Source organism: Gasterosteus aculeatus, chromosome 9, assembly GCF_964276395.1.
Source record: "Gasterosteus aculeatus chromosome 9, fGasAcu3.hap1.1, whole genome shotgun sequence".
Taxonomy (NCBI): domain Eukaryota; kingdom Metazoa; phylum Chordata; class Actinopteri; order Perciformes; family Gasterosteidae; genus Gasterosteus; species Gasterosteus aculeatus.
The window spans coordinates 15,192,069-15,210,194 of NC_135696.1; the positions used below are offsets into that span (position 1 = coordinate 15,192,069).

The window sequence follows — 18,126 nt, forward strand, 5'->3', positions numbered from 1 at the left end:
GAAGATACTCGTTTCATCCTTCTAAACCATGCACAAGAAACTTGCTGGTTCCAGAAAATGTTTATTTTGTTCATAAACCTTTCATAAAAATAACAACATCAATATTGATTTGAAGTATTGTAGAAACTGTATGTACAAAATCTTTACTTGAACAGTTAATATAACTTAAGGCAAGTTAAATTACTTTTTTGCAATACCTTGTTGGTGACAATTTCACCAAACTCTCAACATTGTTCTTTTTTTTTTTGTTGCTAAAGTGAACATTTCAGCATACATTATCTCCAGCTAAATGTACCAGGAGTTAAAACCCTTTCATGGGGAAGTCCAAGGTAAAGTCCACAGAAACGCAGCAATGTGTGCTACCTGATTACTCAAAAGCAATGTTTATATGATTTTGCCAGTCGTTTCTAGCTGGATTAAACATAGTTCTCTGTACATATTGTAAAATCCTTTTTGTTGAAAAGCCGTACCACAACTATCGTACATACCGATCCCGTTTCAATCTAGATCAGCAGTTCAATTAAATAACTTGTATCATACCAACAATGTGATGAATTGCGAAAATGTTTCTGATATCAAATTGTAACATTTAAAATATTGTGTTACCAAACAATAGCCCTCAAAAACCAGACATTATTAATGTTTTAGAATACATTTCACCTTGATAAATGACGGTCAAATGTGATAAATGTAAAATATACAGTTAGCTATAAAAATACAAAGAAGTACAGTAATACAAATATATTTATTTCCCATTTATGATATATCTTTCACAATTGTCATAATCCAAACAAGTGTAATACAACACAAAGACCAATGACAAAAACACTGACAGTCAAATGATAAGAAGTTAAACAAACACTAAATTTGTTTAAAGATGGACAGCATTATGGTCAAGCCATAAATAGGTTTGCCTACATTCATGTCAAAACCCATCAGTGAAGGAGTACACCTTGACAGTGGTTGATATTCGCTTAAAGGAAAAATAAATAAAAACACTGACATAAACATGCGTTTTAAGAAACATAGTCCAAACCATTGCTCTAAAAATGCTAAAAGCAGAAAATAAGAATCTTAAATGGAAATATTAATAATCTGTAAGTGCAATCCATCTCGGCTCTGAGGCGATGGAGCTCGGAGCTGTCCAGATGAAGAGGTGCTGAACAGCAGTCATGCAGTGCCGCAGCAGAGAGGTTTGGCTCCACTGACGATAACAGCAACAAGTCACTGTTGATCCGTTTACCGACTTTTCGACCTATGCATCTTTGCATAAAGTCAGACGCATCAGCAGCAAGCAATAAGGCCGAAGCAGACCTCTCTCCCCTTCTGCTCCTGAAAGAAAACTGCAATATTTGCAAAAACCTCTTGTGCCAGGGCATGGACCTGCCGGTCGAACGAACTCGGACATCAACTCGTGGTTAGCTGGCTTATCTTCCAAGACGGAGAGATCCCTAATATTGTACATGTGGAACCACAGCGTTGGCTTCAAATTCCCTCGGGAAGAGTGAAAGTCCACGCGCTGGTGGTCACTTGTGGCTTTATTTCCATTTTCTCCTTCTGCTTCAGGTGTACGCGCCCGTGCCGCTTCCTCTCGTCGCTGCGGGCGAACCGCTTGCCGCAGACGTCGCAGGAGAACGGCTTCTCGCCGGTGTGAGTCCTGGTGTGGGTGGTGAGGTGGTCGCTTCGGCTGAAGCTGCGCAAACAGATGCGGCACTGGAAAGGTTTGTGGCCCGTGTGGATGCGGATGTGCCGGTTGAGCTCATCCGAGCGAGAGAAGCGCCGGTCGCAGCTCTCCATGGGGCAGGTGAAGGGTTTCTCTTTGGCCGGCCCGTGAGAGGCGGCGGGGCTCTTCCTGGCCCTGGGGGGCTTCGTCGGACGGGTGGTGTAACTTTGGGCGAACGAATCTGGCAGCAAGGAAGAATAGAGGATGGAGTCTATGGTGCTTGGTAAGGTCGGCGACGTGTATAAGGAATCGCACTGATTAGATGGCTGTGGGGGGTCGGCGAAGGGTTTCAGGTTAGAGGGGAGGCCAATCGGAGGTGGTGGGAGGTAATTATTGTACAGGGGGCTTGAGTAGCTCTGAGAACAGGTGTCAGAGAAACACGGTTCCTGTTTGATGCCCCCCTCCACTTTAAACTCCATCTCTGGGTTGGGACAGATTGGGGGAAACGTGTCTAAAAGTTCCTTGACATCCATCTGCTGGTCGGGGGGGAAATCGCTGGACATCGGGAAGGTTTCTGTCTGGAAACCCGTCTCCAAACAGCCAGACTTACTGAACGCTCCCCACTCGTAGCAGCTGCTCTCAAACTCATTCTTGACAACGACGGGGAAAGAAGCGGCCTCTGACTTTGGTTCGTCCTTCTTCTGGTTTGGAGCTCGGGAGGAACCGAAGCTCAGCTGGGAAGTGGACGGGTCCAGGGCCTGGCTTCCATTCTGATCTTCAGCGTACCCCGGGCACGTCTGGTCTGGGGAGTACAGGGGGGGAGTAGGTCCCGAGCAGGTGTACGGTTGCCTCTTAACGCCGGGGTCTCCAAAATTGCTGCTGTCCATCGGCGCGGGCGACGGATACGTTCCCCGACTGTTGCCGCTGTGTGTCATTTCTGACAGTGGCAGCGTGGAGATGCCCACGATCTCAGTGATCATATTGAGAAGTGTTTCGGTGCTGCACGGCGCTCCCTGAGATGCCTCCACATAGAAACTGCCAGAGTAGGCGAGCGAGGAGGGGGTGTAGGTGTCTTTTGGGCACTCGCAGGGGTTAAACGCAAATTCCGAGTTGGAGGCTTCGGTTTTGAGGGTCGCAGGGGTTCCTTCTGTTGGATCAGCAAGAGAGAAAACTTTGTCATGGCGAGTGTTTTTTTATTTTTGAGAATCAGTGCAAAATTAGCGAGGATGACAAATCGGCGTTACGTAAACATTCGTGTGGTGTTTTGGCTCAGGAATGGCTTTGATAAGATGCCTTCGCGTAAAACGACCGCGCGGAAAGGCGCCTCTATCTGCGAAGGTGCTTAGATTCGACACGTTCAAATTCTCATGCATGCACATTTTTTTTTCCGACCGTGCAAAGATGCGAACTCACCGTGGCCGAACTGGGCAGGTACCCCCCGCTCCGCATCGACATACACCTCCTGGTTATCTTTCCGCGCGCTGTTTTCCATCCCCACGGAAGAACTGTTGCAATTCTCAAACTGAGGGTAAAAAGAATCTTTCGCATTCAAATCCATATTGTTCAACATACTGCTGCACTTAGGAGGTCCGTCTCTCCCAGGGAGGAAAAATAATGGAGAAAAAGGGGAAAAAACAAATTATGCGGACAAATGTTTTCTTTCAACCCCTCTTTTGATGCTGTTCAACAAATGATCCAAAGCGGTCAGTGTCAAAAGGTTTAAAAAGCAATTAAAGGTATTCCCGTTTGGTCTCCGCTCCTCCGTGGGTATTTGCTCGCTGTGGATTTCACATCAGCGACTTCCCCTCTCTCTCCTTTTATACACTTTGGCAGCTCCTTCGGCCCTCCTCCCCATTCATCAGCTCCAGTGAGAGGATTCCCCGCTGCGTGTAAACTTCATGCCCATATATGGAAACAGGACGTGACGGAGTCCCCCCCCCCCCTCCTCTAACCCTCCCTCCGCCCATACCAGAGTCTGACGTTGCAACAAGTGGCGATCAGTGTGCGGCGGTGAAACGTTGTAATGATTCCATCTATTTCCACTGAAACGATTTATAATTTCGATGCATGTTATCAAACTAAAGGCGGCCTCTTTTTTATTTTGCTGTTACCACTCAGACCTCCGAGTGCCACACTGAAGGTGAAATGTCTCGGAGGTTTACCTCCATCCACCGGTTTAGTTCTGACAGTCGTCCCCCGGTAGGAGATGTTGCGACCTGGTGGAAACGAGGAGTCCAGCGCTGTTCGACGGACTTGATCGATCCCAGGAGGAACAATCCAGGTTTTGAAGGTAAGAAGGCATGAAAACGTCAGTTCAAGGGACGTGATGGCGAGGTGGTACGTTGGTATGTGAATAACCAAGTCATAAAATACAACATAATGTTTTTTTGTGATGTACCCCATGATGTAACACGTACAAGTACACTTCTTTGTTCCACAATTGGTTTAAACTTGTAGCTTATAATCTTTAACTATGCAAAAGTTATTAAAAATGTTTTTATATATATATATAAATGTATATTATAAAGAGCACTCATTATACCCAAGAGAAATATTGAGACCCATAAGTTAGTTGTTATGGTAAACTACATGCTGCATGCTGTAAACAGAGATAATAAAGAACACAGATAGAACATTATGAACTTGTAAAATATTATGAAGATAAACATATACAGGAATATCAAGCTGTAATGAATAGGCTTATATGTGCAGGGTCAGTGTGAAATTATTAACTGCTGTTCTTCCTTGAAGGTCTGTGTTTAGGAATAATACCAGCGGCTGATGTCCAAGTCAAGTTCAAAAGGAAATACCTAAAGCAAGGACTCATGTGAAGCTGTAAGACGAGCAAGCAATTGAGGGCAGAACTTTGAGAACGCAAACAGATAATAAGACATTCTCCAAAATCATAGTCTGTCAGTTTTGTCTTTGGAGTAAACACTAATGGCTTCGTTTGGGTGACGAGCACGAGAGCAAACTGCAGCTACTAATCTCCCCCATGACCCTTCCTTCTCTGTCTGGGCTGGACTGCATGGCCCGCGTGTTTCCAGTTAAACTGAGCAACTCTTCCCGGCAGTCCACCGCTTTGATTTCCTTTCACAAATTCAATCCCTCTCTTGTTGTTGCTGGAAATTGTGGTCGCTTACAGCATCAGGGTGAATAACTGCAAAGCCCAGTCCAAACGAACCCTTGGCCTTTAAAAGCATTGAAGGGAGTCGATAACACCCCTGAGGTGTTCACTGGTTGAACCCAACTGTTCACATGACATTTCAACCCCCAAAGCATTTTTTTTCCTTTTTCACAGCCGTTGCCGGGTTGCACTCCGTGGTCACACTTCCTATTACAAAAAGTCGATACTCTTTTATAGGAAGTTGTGGTCCGCGGCAGACCTCTGCCTTCCACCGGTTGGAGGTTCAGGACCACGGATAGCGACGCTGCTGCCGCAGTCAGCCGTGAAATCCCACAAGAAACACACATCTTTTGAGTCGCTCTCAACGGTTCCCCTGGTTTTTGAATTCTTCTTATTTTTTTCTGGATTTAGATTTTATACAGAGAGCATCCAGACTGTATAATCAGCTACGTATATGGGTTTTTAAAACCCAGAAATGCTGTGGAAATGATCGCTATTTTGACTACATTCATTAAGTAGTGTAGTGAAATATTATGATTTTATATAAGAAAAATGTCTGGAGCCAATTTCCCCAGCGTAAAATATCTGAAAACTTTATTGTATATTGTTGCAGTAAGACATTTTCAAGAGTTTCATACACAGGCCAGAATATAGTGAGAAGACCAAAGCCTCCACACCACAACAAACATGAAGTTACCAATGATCTTAGATTTCTTTTTAACTGTACTGAGAGGATTCCTGTAAGCTCCGGCCATTTGAATAGTAACAGGATTTGTTATAGACCAGATTAATTGAGGATTGAAATGCTTGTGAATAAATTATATTGTGACTACTTTCACACAGAGGCAAAGACACTATTAGGCATAGAGCTCGCTTTTATTAGACTACTCAGATTTAATGTAATCTCCATAGTCAAGGAGCAGTGGAGAATGTATGAAAGGATCTTTCAGTCGCTGGCCTGTCATCTTTTTAAGGTAGTGTATGATAATAGCCTATAAAATCTTTCATTGCAGCTGTGACATTCTCCTGGACAAATCGTTTTCACCTCAGATGTGCACTCTAATTCTAGCCCCAGAGATGTTTAGCTTTGAGGAACTGCCTCCGAGTAATCCAGAGTCTATTAAAACCAATCTGATCACACGGGGTTCAGATCACGGGATGCTGTTATGATAACTGCAGTGTGGCTGACCTCTCCCCTCCATAAAATGCCACAGCAAAGGGACTAAGTAATGGATTTATGTAATGTTAGCACTTACTGACATTATAGCGCAGGGGTAACTCCATACCTGTGAAAGTTAAATGAAAGCCTTTTGTTTTATTCCTTTGCATCTGATCAATGTGAAACAAAATGCTCTTGTTACTCGGGAATGAATGTTTTTTAAAGAGAACATCTACATCAAAAGAGGTTCGAGGTACTGACAGGACAGAGGATAACACATTTTCAATAAAAGGATATTTTGGCACTTATTCTGAATAGATTACTTCAGCCAGCACAAATTGAATGCTTTAATTTGTACCTGACCTAAATAGGCTCAGTTTTGAGTGTCTCTTTTTAATTTTGGCATCAATTGGAATAAAATATGTTAACAAGGTAAATCAATACATTTAGCCATAACCTACTCATGCACATGGATATATGCGTCTTAATTAATGTTTCATTTCATGCACATGCAACAAGGCCAACCGTTTACAGCTATGCTAATCGTTAGGATATTATATTATATTCTGCTCCAGCTTGAATGTGGGTGGCAAATTTTGTGGCAATCCATCCAACGGTTGTCGTGACGTTTCATTTGAAACAACAACTGTCAACCTAATGGAGGTGTTTGAAAAAAAAGTCAAGGAATCCATCATTTGGGGATCCAACAAAGTCTCCACACAAGTTTGTGCTTACTTACTTACTTCTCCTGCTGATGTTGAGACATCACACAGGATGACGCCACAGCAAAGAGTCTGAGAATCCACACGTCAGCATGCTTCATCTTTTGAGAGTCATGGATGAAACGTCATGGCGCTCGCTATCAAATAGTTGTTGAAAAGTATCTAGCTGGACAGAAGGGATGCAAAACCAAGACTGGAGCCACTCTAGTAGCATGTCTGTAAATGCTCACAGCCCCCTTTGCATATAACGACACCTGTGTTTCTAAGTACAGTGGTTCATTCTGGTTTTACTTACTCTGACACATTTCAGTTTTTGTTGATTACACTGCTACAGCTGATGTGTGCTGGATGCCCAATATTACTTCCATAACAGCAGTGCATGTTTTGTGCCTCGGAGAGAGGTAAATACTTTTCTTTACACTGCATATGTAACCCCATGGCCGTGTTATTTTCAGGTTCACTCCTGGACGGGGTGTGGGAGTTTTGCTTGCAGGTGGGTGCCTGATAGAGTTGGAGAGGCAGTGAGGACTGACTGGCCTCTGAGATCACCGCCTGCAAGATGCAGGAGAGAGAGGACGGCTGTGTCTGTTGGGTATTTTTTGTATTTTTTCTTTTGCTTTTGATATTTTTTTCGTTTAAAACACTAATGAACACAGGTTCATTAGTGTTTTAATAGCAGTCAAGCTATTAACAAGAATACAAAAAAAAAACATCAATAGATCATGTTACATGTAATTTGGGTTCTGTTTGTGTTAGAGTTTAGACGTTAAGCTCCTCATGATAATTAAAAGCACATTATAATTCTGGGTTAGAGCCAGTTTCTGTTCATTTATGGGTTTGCGATTAGAATTCTAAATTCCCTGTAGAATACAGCTACATGTTTTCTATTTTCTGAGAATTATTAATCCCAGACTAGCTTTTGTCTCAAGACGCAAGAATCAAAGTATCATCTGATTCTGGCATCGCAACTCGGCAGCACGGAAAATAAATACTTGTCATAGTAATTCTTATTTGAAAATGAATATATCAAACTTGATGCACATTAGCTTCTCAAAGTCTTAATGCCTTGGCCTTTTGTCAACCAACTGTGCAGCCCACACTGTTGTTGCGAGTAAATAATAAAATTACTTTATCCATACCAGGAAATCCACTGAGGTGCAGAGGCTGCCATTTGCTGTTTGAAATAAAACAGCATTTCAAACCTGATCTGGAGAGGTTATGCAGGAAATACTGTGATGGTTCTCCAAAACAAAAACAAAAAAATAAGGTAGACTAAAGCTCTTCCTGTAGCCGTGTAGTAATTAAATGCATTTGGAACACGGTACGTGCATTCACAGCCTCAAGTGCTCGGTTTTACGACTAATGCCAAAAGTTTGTGGATGCAAAGCTGATTTTTCTTCTTTTTTTTTGGAGCGATCCTTAGAAAGCCGAGGTTGCACAAGAGCCGGAGAAATCCATCTGCCTCCCCCAAATCACATTCTGACATGTCTCGCAGTCAAATCTCCCCCCTAGGCGATAGATGAGGGAACATCTTCAACCTAAACCTGGATACAATAGGGCCTGTAAGACACCGCAGAAATGGATTGGGAGTGCTAAAACCACAGAAACCTCTGCCGGAAACACGACTTTCTATAAATACAAGATTTTCGCCTTAGCTGCCAAGTTCGTTATTTCCTCTCCCTCTCCTTCTCTCTCCCTCTGTCATGTTGGGCTCTGCATAGTTATATATACTGCATCATCGTTCAAACGCTGGGCAATTGAAAGCGAAATAGCCCAAATAAGAAAAATGAAAGCAGCGGAAGCGTGGTTCTTCTTTTGAAGGAGCATTCTCTCTCTCCTGCTCTTCCTCTGAGAGTGGGAGTGGGTTAGGGAAGCCCGGTACAAGGCCCCGATGCTGCTGCTGTTGCTGCTGGTGGTGTGGCAGGTTTCCCGTGTGATCCAAAAATACTTTCGCACTCGCCCACTTTGGTCCCCAGCCGCCTGTACTGTTTGGTTCTACAACAGGGAAGGCTGAGAATCGTACTCAGCTCTCCAATCGTGATTGTGGAATGCCCCAGCGTTTCTCTAACCATGCCCCCAGACTCCTCCACACACACAGCACTTGCATGGCCCCCACCTTGCCCTCTTCTCTGCCGGATCCATGCTCGCAGCACTTTCAGAGTCAAATTCTTGGGCCCGATCCAGCTGCTGCACCTGCTGTTACCTAACTGCTCGGGCGTTTTTAATACAAATCAATGAAATGGGACAGTTTATTTTCATGTTTTATCATTTTTGATTGAAACCAAAGAATACCTCCACTCACCGGAGAACTGATGGAACGTTATTACAGTGGATAATGTGTTTAAATGACAAATATCTGGGCTTTGTGCAGATGCAACACAATCCCTTTAGAGTGAAGCTCAATAACGTCCACTACACAAAATCGTTATCACTCTAACTAATTGTGTATACTTCTGACATATTCAAGTCCCTGACTCATCTGCGCCCACACCTATACCCCCCCCCCCCACATCCATTGACACCACAACATTTATGAGAAAAAAAAAAGATTGTTAATAATCAGGAAGCAGTGCTTCCCTCGCGGCTCTATCGATGCACACACAGTCACTAAGGGGACACACCGTGCAAACAGATTATAAAAATTGCTAACAGCAGACATGCGAGGAAACGGATGAAGAATGTTAAGGGCTTGCAGCTAACAAAAGTAACTATGGAAACGGCCATCTCTACATTGCACTAGCTTCCACAGCTCTCTCCAGAAATAAAAACTGTTGGGCTAAGAGCGAATCAGGTAAAGACAAAAGATCCTGGGTGAACCTATTTATAGTGGGCCTTACATAACATACATAGACCTATGTTCGCTGAGGCAAGTTTGGTGCTTAACAGCGAGCTTCGGCGAGGGGGGAGGAGAGGGGGGGGCAAAAGCAGGGTACACAGAGCCGGAGATGCTGAATAGAAAGACGCAAAGTATAAACAGCAATTAGGCCAGTGTGGATGATGATGCTGATGGCAACTGCAAAAGAAATGACGGCTTTCTGTTTTGATGTCGGGGAGAACAAATGCTGTTGCGCGTTTGCTGGGAGGGCAGTGATGTCAACGCCGGAGTTCTACAAACAATATGAACGTGCAGTTGGTAAATTAAAATTGACGCCTTAAGCAATTCACAGCAATGAGGCTTAAGGGATGCGCGAAGACAGAAAATGGATAAATGCCGTTTGTTCACAGGTCTTCCTTATTTTTATGGGAGGCCAAAAAGTTGTGTCAGGGAGCACGCACGCACACACACACACACACACACACACACACGTACATCATACTGTGGCCTCGGGACAAAACATCTGAACATAAGCCCACATGCGGACAGGAAACCTATGTGAGCCACTCTAATGTAGCAGCAGTGATCATGGAGAAATATAGCCTGCCACCATATCTTAAATCCAAATTGGACCATTTGCATAATTATCCACTTACACTGCTTTAATTCCAAGTAGCTCTCCATTGTAAGTAAAATGATCGCTAAGCTGTATTCAAAAAGCCTATTTTCCACTCATAAATGCCTTATTAATTAGCTCCCTCTAGCACAAGTTCCCAGTAATTACATTCAATACAGAAGTCATTGCTACGAGGGGGGTATTTCAGCAACTATTAGACAACTTTATAAGAACTCTGCAGATGTATAATGGGTTTGCATCTACACTTCAACACTGAGCCGCCGCGGCCATTTGGACACTGCATTGTCTCCATGTTCACTGCATTCTCAAGCCATTCTTTGGTAGTCGGTATTCACAAAAAATTCACTATGTTGAAGCTCTGATAAGGTTGGGATGATATGTAAATGAATACTCCCTGACTCATCTGTTTATTATGCAGTCACATTAGTTAGCTCTGATGCTGTTTGGCTATTATCCCATCTCACTGTGAAAAAAGGGTCTTGGGTGAGGGGGATGGATTGCGCAGAGTGCTTTAGTCACACAGATTGTCCGCACTCTTCAAAGAAATAAATGCTTTTTCGACTATAGTTGCATTGAGGGGATGTGGAATCCATTTCCTCTGAGAGAAACAGAGGAAGGCAGAGGATATGGCTCATCTGGGTCCAAATCCCCCCCGATTCCTTGCTTGCGTTGACAGGTCAAAGGGTCAAATGATGAGCTTCCGTCTCCCACGACTGACGATCTATAAATCATAAAACAGTATTTTTAACATCCAGACCCCAAAAATTGAGCCAAGGGAACTTTTCACGATGTTGAAAAATGCTAAAAGATGGATCTGCAACCTTTTCCAAGATGCAAACGGGTACAGTGAATATTTGTGTGGCTGTTAATCCACAGCATCCATCATGCATCCTGAACCCAAATACTGCAGCTTCTAACACATGTAGTGAAACTACTGAGCTTCTGCTGCTCTGCTAACTGATAGAGGTACTATTTTTATCCGTGAAACCTTAATGCACCATGCTAAGCCATCAACTATACAGCTGCACATCCTGTCCATTCAAAGGATTGATAAAAGTGTAGAGGTTGGAACTCTGCGGTCCCGTTTCAGCGCTCCCAGTCGCTGCGTTTTATATTTGGTGTCAAAGTATTAATCAGAACATTGCCACCGAATGCCCCAGAGTGCGAATCAATGCCAGCACATGTCAAGGAGTGAAAAGAATTTGCCATCTATGTACACTCTATGCCATTTGATTTTAGCTAATTAAGCACAAGGACCTCACAGCAACTGGCTCCATGGAAACCATGTAAAAAAAAGCAAGAAAAAAAAGCAGATGGACGTCAGCTAGAAGCCTTCCAATGTGCCATCTGACAAAAGGAAGAGGACAGGGCTGCTGTACTTAAGGTCACAGCTTTGACTGACAGGAAGGATGACATCGCTGCTGAACAGCTGAGGAGTGATTTAGGATTTAATCGCCAGCTGTATTGAATTACCTGTAATGTAAACATTACATGCAAAATGGTGAGAGTTTATATCAATAGTCGGAACTGGAGGAAGGTAACAATTCCGTTATTTAGTAGATCGAGATCTAGTTATAAAGGACAGGTCCGGTTAACAAAAATAAATTAAATTCAGATTCAAATACAAAGGATTTTTGGTCCTTTGTATTTGAAGCAGGGAATAAAGCCAAAGGCTTGGATTCAATCACTCACTTGCATACACACAAAAAATACCAAAAGCACAGTAAGACAAAGGAAATTATTTAAACCGTTTATTCTTTTTAACAAAACAAACATCAGTCAATGTTGTATTCCCTGTCGGTCAAACCACAGTCTGCGTGTACAAAACATGGCTGCTTTCATAAGCGATCATTTAAGAAAATATTAAACACTGTTTTTTTCCCAAAGACTATAATCAAACAATTAAATATCGAAAATACCAACCATTAAGGTGATGAGAACATGTGTTTTAAAGAGAAATGGCACAACAGAGAATAATGACCCTCATTCATTTACCCAGATAGCGACATGGGAGAAATCTAACAGTTGTTCATTTACAGCATCACACATGTAGTGTGTGAGCATGAACGCTGCCTCAGAGGTGGACCTGTGGTTTCCTAAGTATTAAAGAGCGGTCTTGCTTTTCCATAATAAAAAGTTGCAATGAAGCTGCATGCGGGATATAATCTCGTTAAAAAAGGGAAGAAAATAAATCACCAATTTCCACCTCTCGCTCTTTGTCTCAAAAGGAGGTATGAATGCAGTTTGTCACTAACGTTCTCCATGTCTCGATGCCGTCACTGTGCTCAGTCAGACAGATGTGTGCTGGAGAGCGTCTTGAAATGAACGGTAAAAAGCAGCGAGCGCCGCCAACGAGCCGCTGCATCGGTATTCTGGCCGGCACGGTAGAGATGCTGTGTGGGAAAACCACTAACAGCCAGCGGAAAGAACAACAAGGACATTTTGGGAGTGTTTTATTATGTTTCTATATAGTTTAAAGAGTTTTTCACAATGAGTTAACGGTGCAATTAAGCCCATCTTCAGTCAGCGGAGAAGAAAAACTTAAAATCAGGTGGTAGTTAGTTAGTTTAGGTGTAATATTTTTTACTGACTTTTTACTCTTAATTAATCTGACGTAGAGAAAAGTAGGGAACACATTGGGGAATTTACTTAAGTGGACTGCATACGTTCAACACTGATTCAACATCCACATAATGAGGTGGCAAGTGTTTCTTTAATGCATCTTGAGTATATAACTCCAGTGAAGCCAATCACAAGCAGTGATTGGCTTCACAAAGTAAAAGGCAGCTGCACTGAAGACTTTGCTTTTCAGATAATATCTCTGTGAAGCTTGCCATTTTATCTAATGCATCTTCTCTTTCATCTAATTCATTCCGTGTAGAAATAATCATAAATGTTTTTTTCCCCCCCAAATGGAAGATAAAATTACAAATTTCAAACTGTCAAGTTTCCTCGACAAAACCAGTGATATTTACACCTGATCACGATCACATCCAGACGAAACGAAAGCCAATACCTTAGAAAACACAACTTGACGCCTGCAGCTCGTCAGTACTGTTCAGCCATCATTAATACGGTCAGCGCTGACCAGCCGGTGAAGGGGTGGCTTCCTTGGCCCCGACCAGTGCCGTCGTTGTACTGTTCCCAGACGTACCCAGTTTCAGCGTACTGTCTATAAACGTTATTGATGATGTTAGTCCTGAGTTCCTGGTACAGAGCGGCTGCCTTCTCGCGGTGCGGCCCTTCCGCGTTGCTGTAGTGGTGCAGGGCTCTGACGGCCAAGTAGTTGATGTTAATCCATATCGGCCCCCTCCAGTAGGGGGCGTCGTGCTCTGTGTTGCGCTTCATGTACAGAGGGTCGGCTCTAGAAAGTGAACGCAGCCCGTAGGGCGTCCACAGCTTGTTCGAGTCTCTCATGTCACGGAAGACGTGTTCTAGTTTGGGTGAATCCGGGGTAAGAATGTGCAACAAGAAAGGAAACAAGCTGACGTAACCCAAAGCATTGACGTACTGGAGCTTGGGCGCCCGGCGGACCGAGCGCACCAGACGCGCCACGGGGAACTGATGGCGAGGTTGTCCGGGAGGCACGTACACCTTCTCCTGCTGCAGGGACACCGCCTGGGTGTGGTTCCCGAAGTCGCTGAAGGCACCGAGTTGATCCGACCAGTGGAGGTCACTCAGCAGGTCGTTGTCGCTGAGCACCTGGTGGGTAAGTTCGTAGTCGTGATGAGGCTCGCCCAGAAGCCGAGCTATACTTGCCATGATGCCCGAGGACAAGGCCATCCAGCAGTGTAGGTCTACATGGCGCTCATCTGCCGACGGGTGCGAGGCCCGGGGGTAGTCGTCCAGCCCTGAAGTCAAGGTCTTGGGATTGAGGAAAAGATTGGTGTCCTTGTCGCGCCCACGCCAGCGGTAGGAGTTCGGCAGAGGCCCCGTCTGCGTGGTGTTGTACCAGTCGAACCAAGTCTTCAGCCGGGGGAAGAGCCGTCGAAGGAAAGGCAAGGTCGGTCGAGACGCCGGCTCTTCCGCTTTTGACGAGAGCTGCTCGATGAGTTCCTGCAGGGCCAAGAAAAGCGTAGGTGGGTTGGCATTCTCGTTACGCTGAACCACAAACTCGGCGGGGACTTTGCTGCGAGCCTCGTCTCCCAGGATCTGCTCCCGCGGGATCCAGCCCTCCATATTCATCAGGTCTATCCAGTGGGCAACAGCCTCCCTCGTCACTTGGGGATCCCACTTGCTCAGCAGAAGCTGGTGGAAGCCCTCGTCCCAAAGGAATCCTCTGGGAAAGAAAGAGCGCGATGGCACGGCGGTAAACAAAGCTCCCTCGGGGTAAAGGAGCGGGTATTCATTGTATACCGACTGTACCACGGACTCGCCGTAGAAATAGCCCATTCCACCCAACATGTTGCTGAGCGCTGCCTTGCCAAACTTGACCTGCGACTGGCTGAAACCTTTGCCCTCGAGGCCAAAAGTCTTCTCGAACTTCGAGTCGAACTCGGCTTTCCTTCTCTCCAGCTCCTGAGTCATGACTGAGCCCACAAGCTGGTTGGGACGTCTGTGGAAGCTCCCCGACTCAAACAGAACTTCAATCTGGAACGGCATCTGGACGGTCACCTGGTGGACCACAAAGTCACTCTCCTTCCGTGGATCAGCAGGCTTGGGTTGGTGGGGGGGCTGGTAGGTGTCCACGGCTATGTAATGTCTTTTCTCACCCGAAGGAGGGCTGTAGATAAACCTACGGTTCAGACTTTGCTTCACAATGTCGGTCAGCTTCTCCAAGCCAGGAGACACAGTCTGAAGATAGTTGTATCTGGAAACAAGAGACTCTTTTTATTATTTATTGTGTATTTATTGCGTTTTGAAAGGATATGAAATCACATATTTATCCGGTGAAATTAAGTGACCATGTTAAGCCTCACACATCTTTCTACATGAATTACAATTCCATCAATTCTTATAACTCCAATCCGTGCATACTGTGCCTTTGTATTCACTACGCTGGTGTTCTCTGGCTCCCATGAAAGTTTGAAATATTGATTGGTGGAGAACACTTTCACTAATTAAACAGCAGTTGTGCAATTTCACAGTCCTCAGAGAAAAACTGCTTTTCAGACCATAGATTTCATTTGTATCTGTTATGATGTATATTAGGATGTTCAAAAACGTTCAGAATTAAGAAAACAATTCCTCTAGTGTGCTGTGGATTAATGTGTGAAACAAAGCTGAAATGTACGCTTTTGCTGCCATCTCATGGTGAGATTTTTACACATTGGGACATTACCACCGAAGGACTGATTCTGGGACCCAGGGAGATTTGAGGGTCACTCACATTGCTTTTTTTCTGCATAAAATAAGGGGACTCATCTCACACTTTAAATCCTTACATACATTTTGTATGCATCTGTTCCTCACATGCAGCTTAAATGTCCACGGTTCACCTCTGCTATGTGACAATGTCTCACATTTCTATTGGCAACCCTTTTCTCACACTCACTGACAATTGAACTATTCAGTATTAAACAAGTAAAACTGTTTCACCAATTTCTGCAGGTGATACCGGATTCCTTATTCTTATACTGAGCAGTGGCATGCTATGGTATCCTTCCTCGAGGCGCCTTATTCATGATCACTCTGAAACTGTTGACCCAACAGTTCACTTCTGCATTGATGCACTTACGTGGCATATTTGGCAGTGGATAATTCCCCAGTAACTGGCTTTCGGAAGGTGATCTTAAAGTTTCCAAGTTCTTTGGAGAAACCGGTGACGGACGCCAGGCGCTTTCCGTCCTCGAGGTGAGCCTCCAGTGAGCCCTGGGTGTCTGCTGCGGTGTAAAACATCAGGGAGAGGACTGGCGCTTGAGGGGCCGAGCTCTGGTGGGTAAATCATAAAATGATTCAAACTTACAATAGTTACTAAGTAAGTAAAGTATGTGTGTCATGCATGGGAACATCTGCTCATTGGGCTAAATAACAAAAATCCAGCACTCACGTGCTGCTTGGCAGTGACCCTCCACGTCCAGTCTCCTCCGTGATCCCCTCCCATCCTCTTGACAAACTCGGTCGTTAATGTGAAATCGCTGTCGCGGATTTCCTGGACGCCAAAGGTGATGCCGTCATGCATCAACCAGCCGTAGCCTTGCAAACGATCCCCTTGCTCACAGGTGTGCCTCAGGTTCACATCCATGTCAGCAAACTGACGCATCCACATCATACCTGGGGAGAAATGAGGAAAGTGAAGTCCTTTGGTTGTATTGGAAAGCACAGATCATTTTATTTGCTAAACATTAACTAGTCAACGGTTTCATGTAAAAAAAAAGGGTGAGTCACAAAGCTCTCTGGATGCATGCAGCATGTTATCGGCCTACTGGGTTTTGAGAACGGCAGTGCTTGATTAAATGTTCCTGCTCAGTACTGTAAAATGTAGTAGACTGCAGCCATCTAATTAAACAACATTTGTCAACAACCTGGGCTTGTTTCCCAGCATTTATCCGATCTAGTGCAATTAAACAGTCAAGATTTGATTAGCGCTACGAAGCAAATATTTTGACAAAGCAAACTATTTACAAACGTGTCCGCCCACCTGCCACAATCGACCTGGAACTCCTGGTTTTCATGCCAAAATACACCTGAGGCCTGTATGAGCCCCAGAACCTGTTGGCGGAGACCGCCGCACTGCTGCTGTTGGCGTCCAGGACGCGAGGGGACGGGTGCGGGGTCACCACGCGTTTCGCCAGGCTCGATCGCATGTGGAGGGCGTAAAAGAACCAGGCCAGACTGAAGATGCAAAGGCCAATGGAGATGTTGATGAATACTTTGCCAATATCGACTTTCTTCTTCTTGTCTTTTCGGTGGAATGCAGGGGGCTTGTCGTCTTTCCGCAGTAGGGGAACAGCTTCGCCAGCCACCACCCTCTTCCTCTGCCTGCCCATCCTGCCTTTCTCAAGCTGGAAAAGAGATGGAGGAAGATACCTTGATGTAACGAAGTGGTCCAATATCAGTGTCTCCCCTTCAGTTTAATTGGACCCCCCCCCCCCATTAGAGATCTGATGGTCTACATACAGTTCTTATACACTTGATGAGCGTCCAGTGTATGTGTGCGTTTGCCCTTTGTACATAACGTTAAATTAAACAATAATAAATACGTAAATATACTTTATAGGTAAGAGGCTAACGGTTAGCCTTACAGGTGATATTACAGCATCGACTGATTTGTAATTAGAGGCTTTTTCTATGCATGGTGTCTTCAACTTGAGTAGCGTAAAGTAGAAATCACCGACACCCGTTTTAACCGGAGGTAGCTCGGCACTAAGCGCTGCCGATACGTTGACAGCAGGTTGCACGCTGCTCCTCAGCAGTGCTAACGTTCGTTTTTACTCAAACCGACCGGTTGGCTTTGATTGGCAATGAAATAGAAAACACGGCGTGAGTAGAACGTTTTAGCTTAAAGTAAAACCCAGTGAATGCATACAAACCTGTCAAAGTACCAGTCTCTCAGCACTACTTCATTCTACGATGCTAGCTTGCTAGCCACTTCCTGGTTAACATTTTTTTTTTCTAAGACGATGCTGTGACGACCCGCCCTTCCTTTCGTCTGATTGGCTAATTGTTGATGACTTCGTGGGCTTGAGGGTTGGGTCGGCGTCAGATTGGTTTAAATAAGCCAATCAGAGGCAGAGTAGGGCGGGCCATACCTTTGCTATTCTAGAAAAAAAGTCTGTTGAACATTGGAACACGTCAGTGAAATACACAGTTCCTCTCTCTAAGAGGACAGTATACAAATGGAACAATAACAAAAGAGTCAGAGAGCGTTTTGCCGAATTAAAAATTGAATTTACATATGTAAAGAAAAAAAGTGATAATTCCCCAGAGTCCAAATTCACAACCAAATTATTGAGTGAGATCAATGAAAAAATAGATTTCAGAATACCACAGAAGAAAATAGAATCCTCTTTTATTCATTTATGTAATTAGCAGAGTAAATATTTCGCCTCCATAACCTTATT

General features: G+C 44.3%; 2 protein-coding genes across 2 annotated transcripts; both read right to left on the reverse strand.

Moving 5' to 3' along the window:
- Nucleotides 1-41: 41 nt before the first annotated feature.
- Nucleotides 42-3,459, reverse strand: LOC120825774 (uncharacterized). The gene is made up of 2 exons (XM_040187591.2): nt 3,077-3,459; nt 42-2,810 (listed from the first exon to the last, which is right to left on the reverse strand). The coding sequence occupies exons 1-2, from the start codon at nt 3,231-3,233 to the stop codon at nt 1,486-1,488; spliced, it is 1,482 nt and encodes a 493-aa protein (XP_040043525.2). The 5' UTR covers nt 3,234-3,459; the 3' UTR covers nt 42-1,485.
- Nucleotides 3,460-11,861: 8,402 nt separating this feature from the next.
- Nucleotides 11,862-17,716, reverse strand: mogs (mannosyl-oligosaccharide glucosidase). Its single transcript, XM_040187705.2, has 5 exons — nt 17,596-17,716; nt 16,704-17,067; nt 16,113-16,336; nt 15,801-15,994; nt 11,862-14,933 (listed from the first exon to the last, which is right to left on the reverse strand). Exons 2-5 carry the CDS (start codon nt 17,050-17,052, stop codon nt 13,172-13,174), a joined length of 2,529 nt encoding a protein of 842 aa, XP_040043639.2. The 5' UTR covers nt 17,053-17,067; nt 17,596-17,716; the 3' UTR covers nt 11,862-13,171.
- Nucleotides 17,717-18,126: the final 410 nt, after the last annotated feature.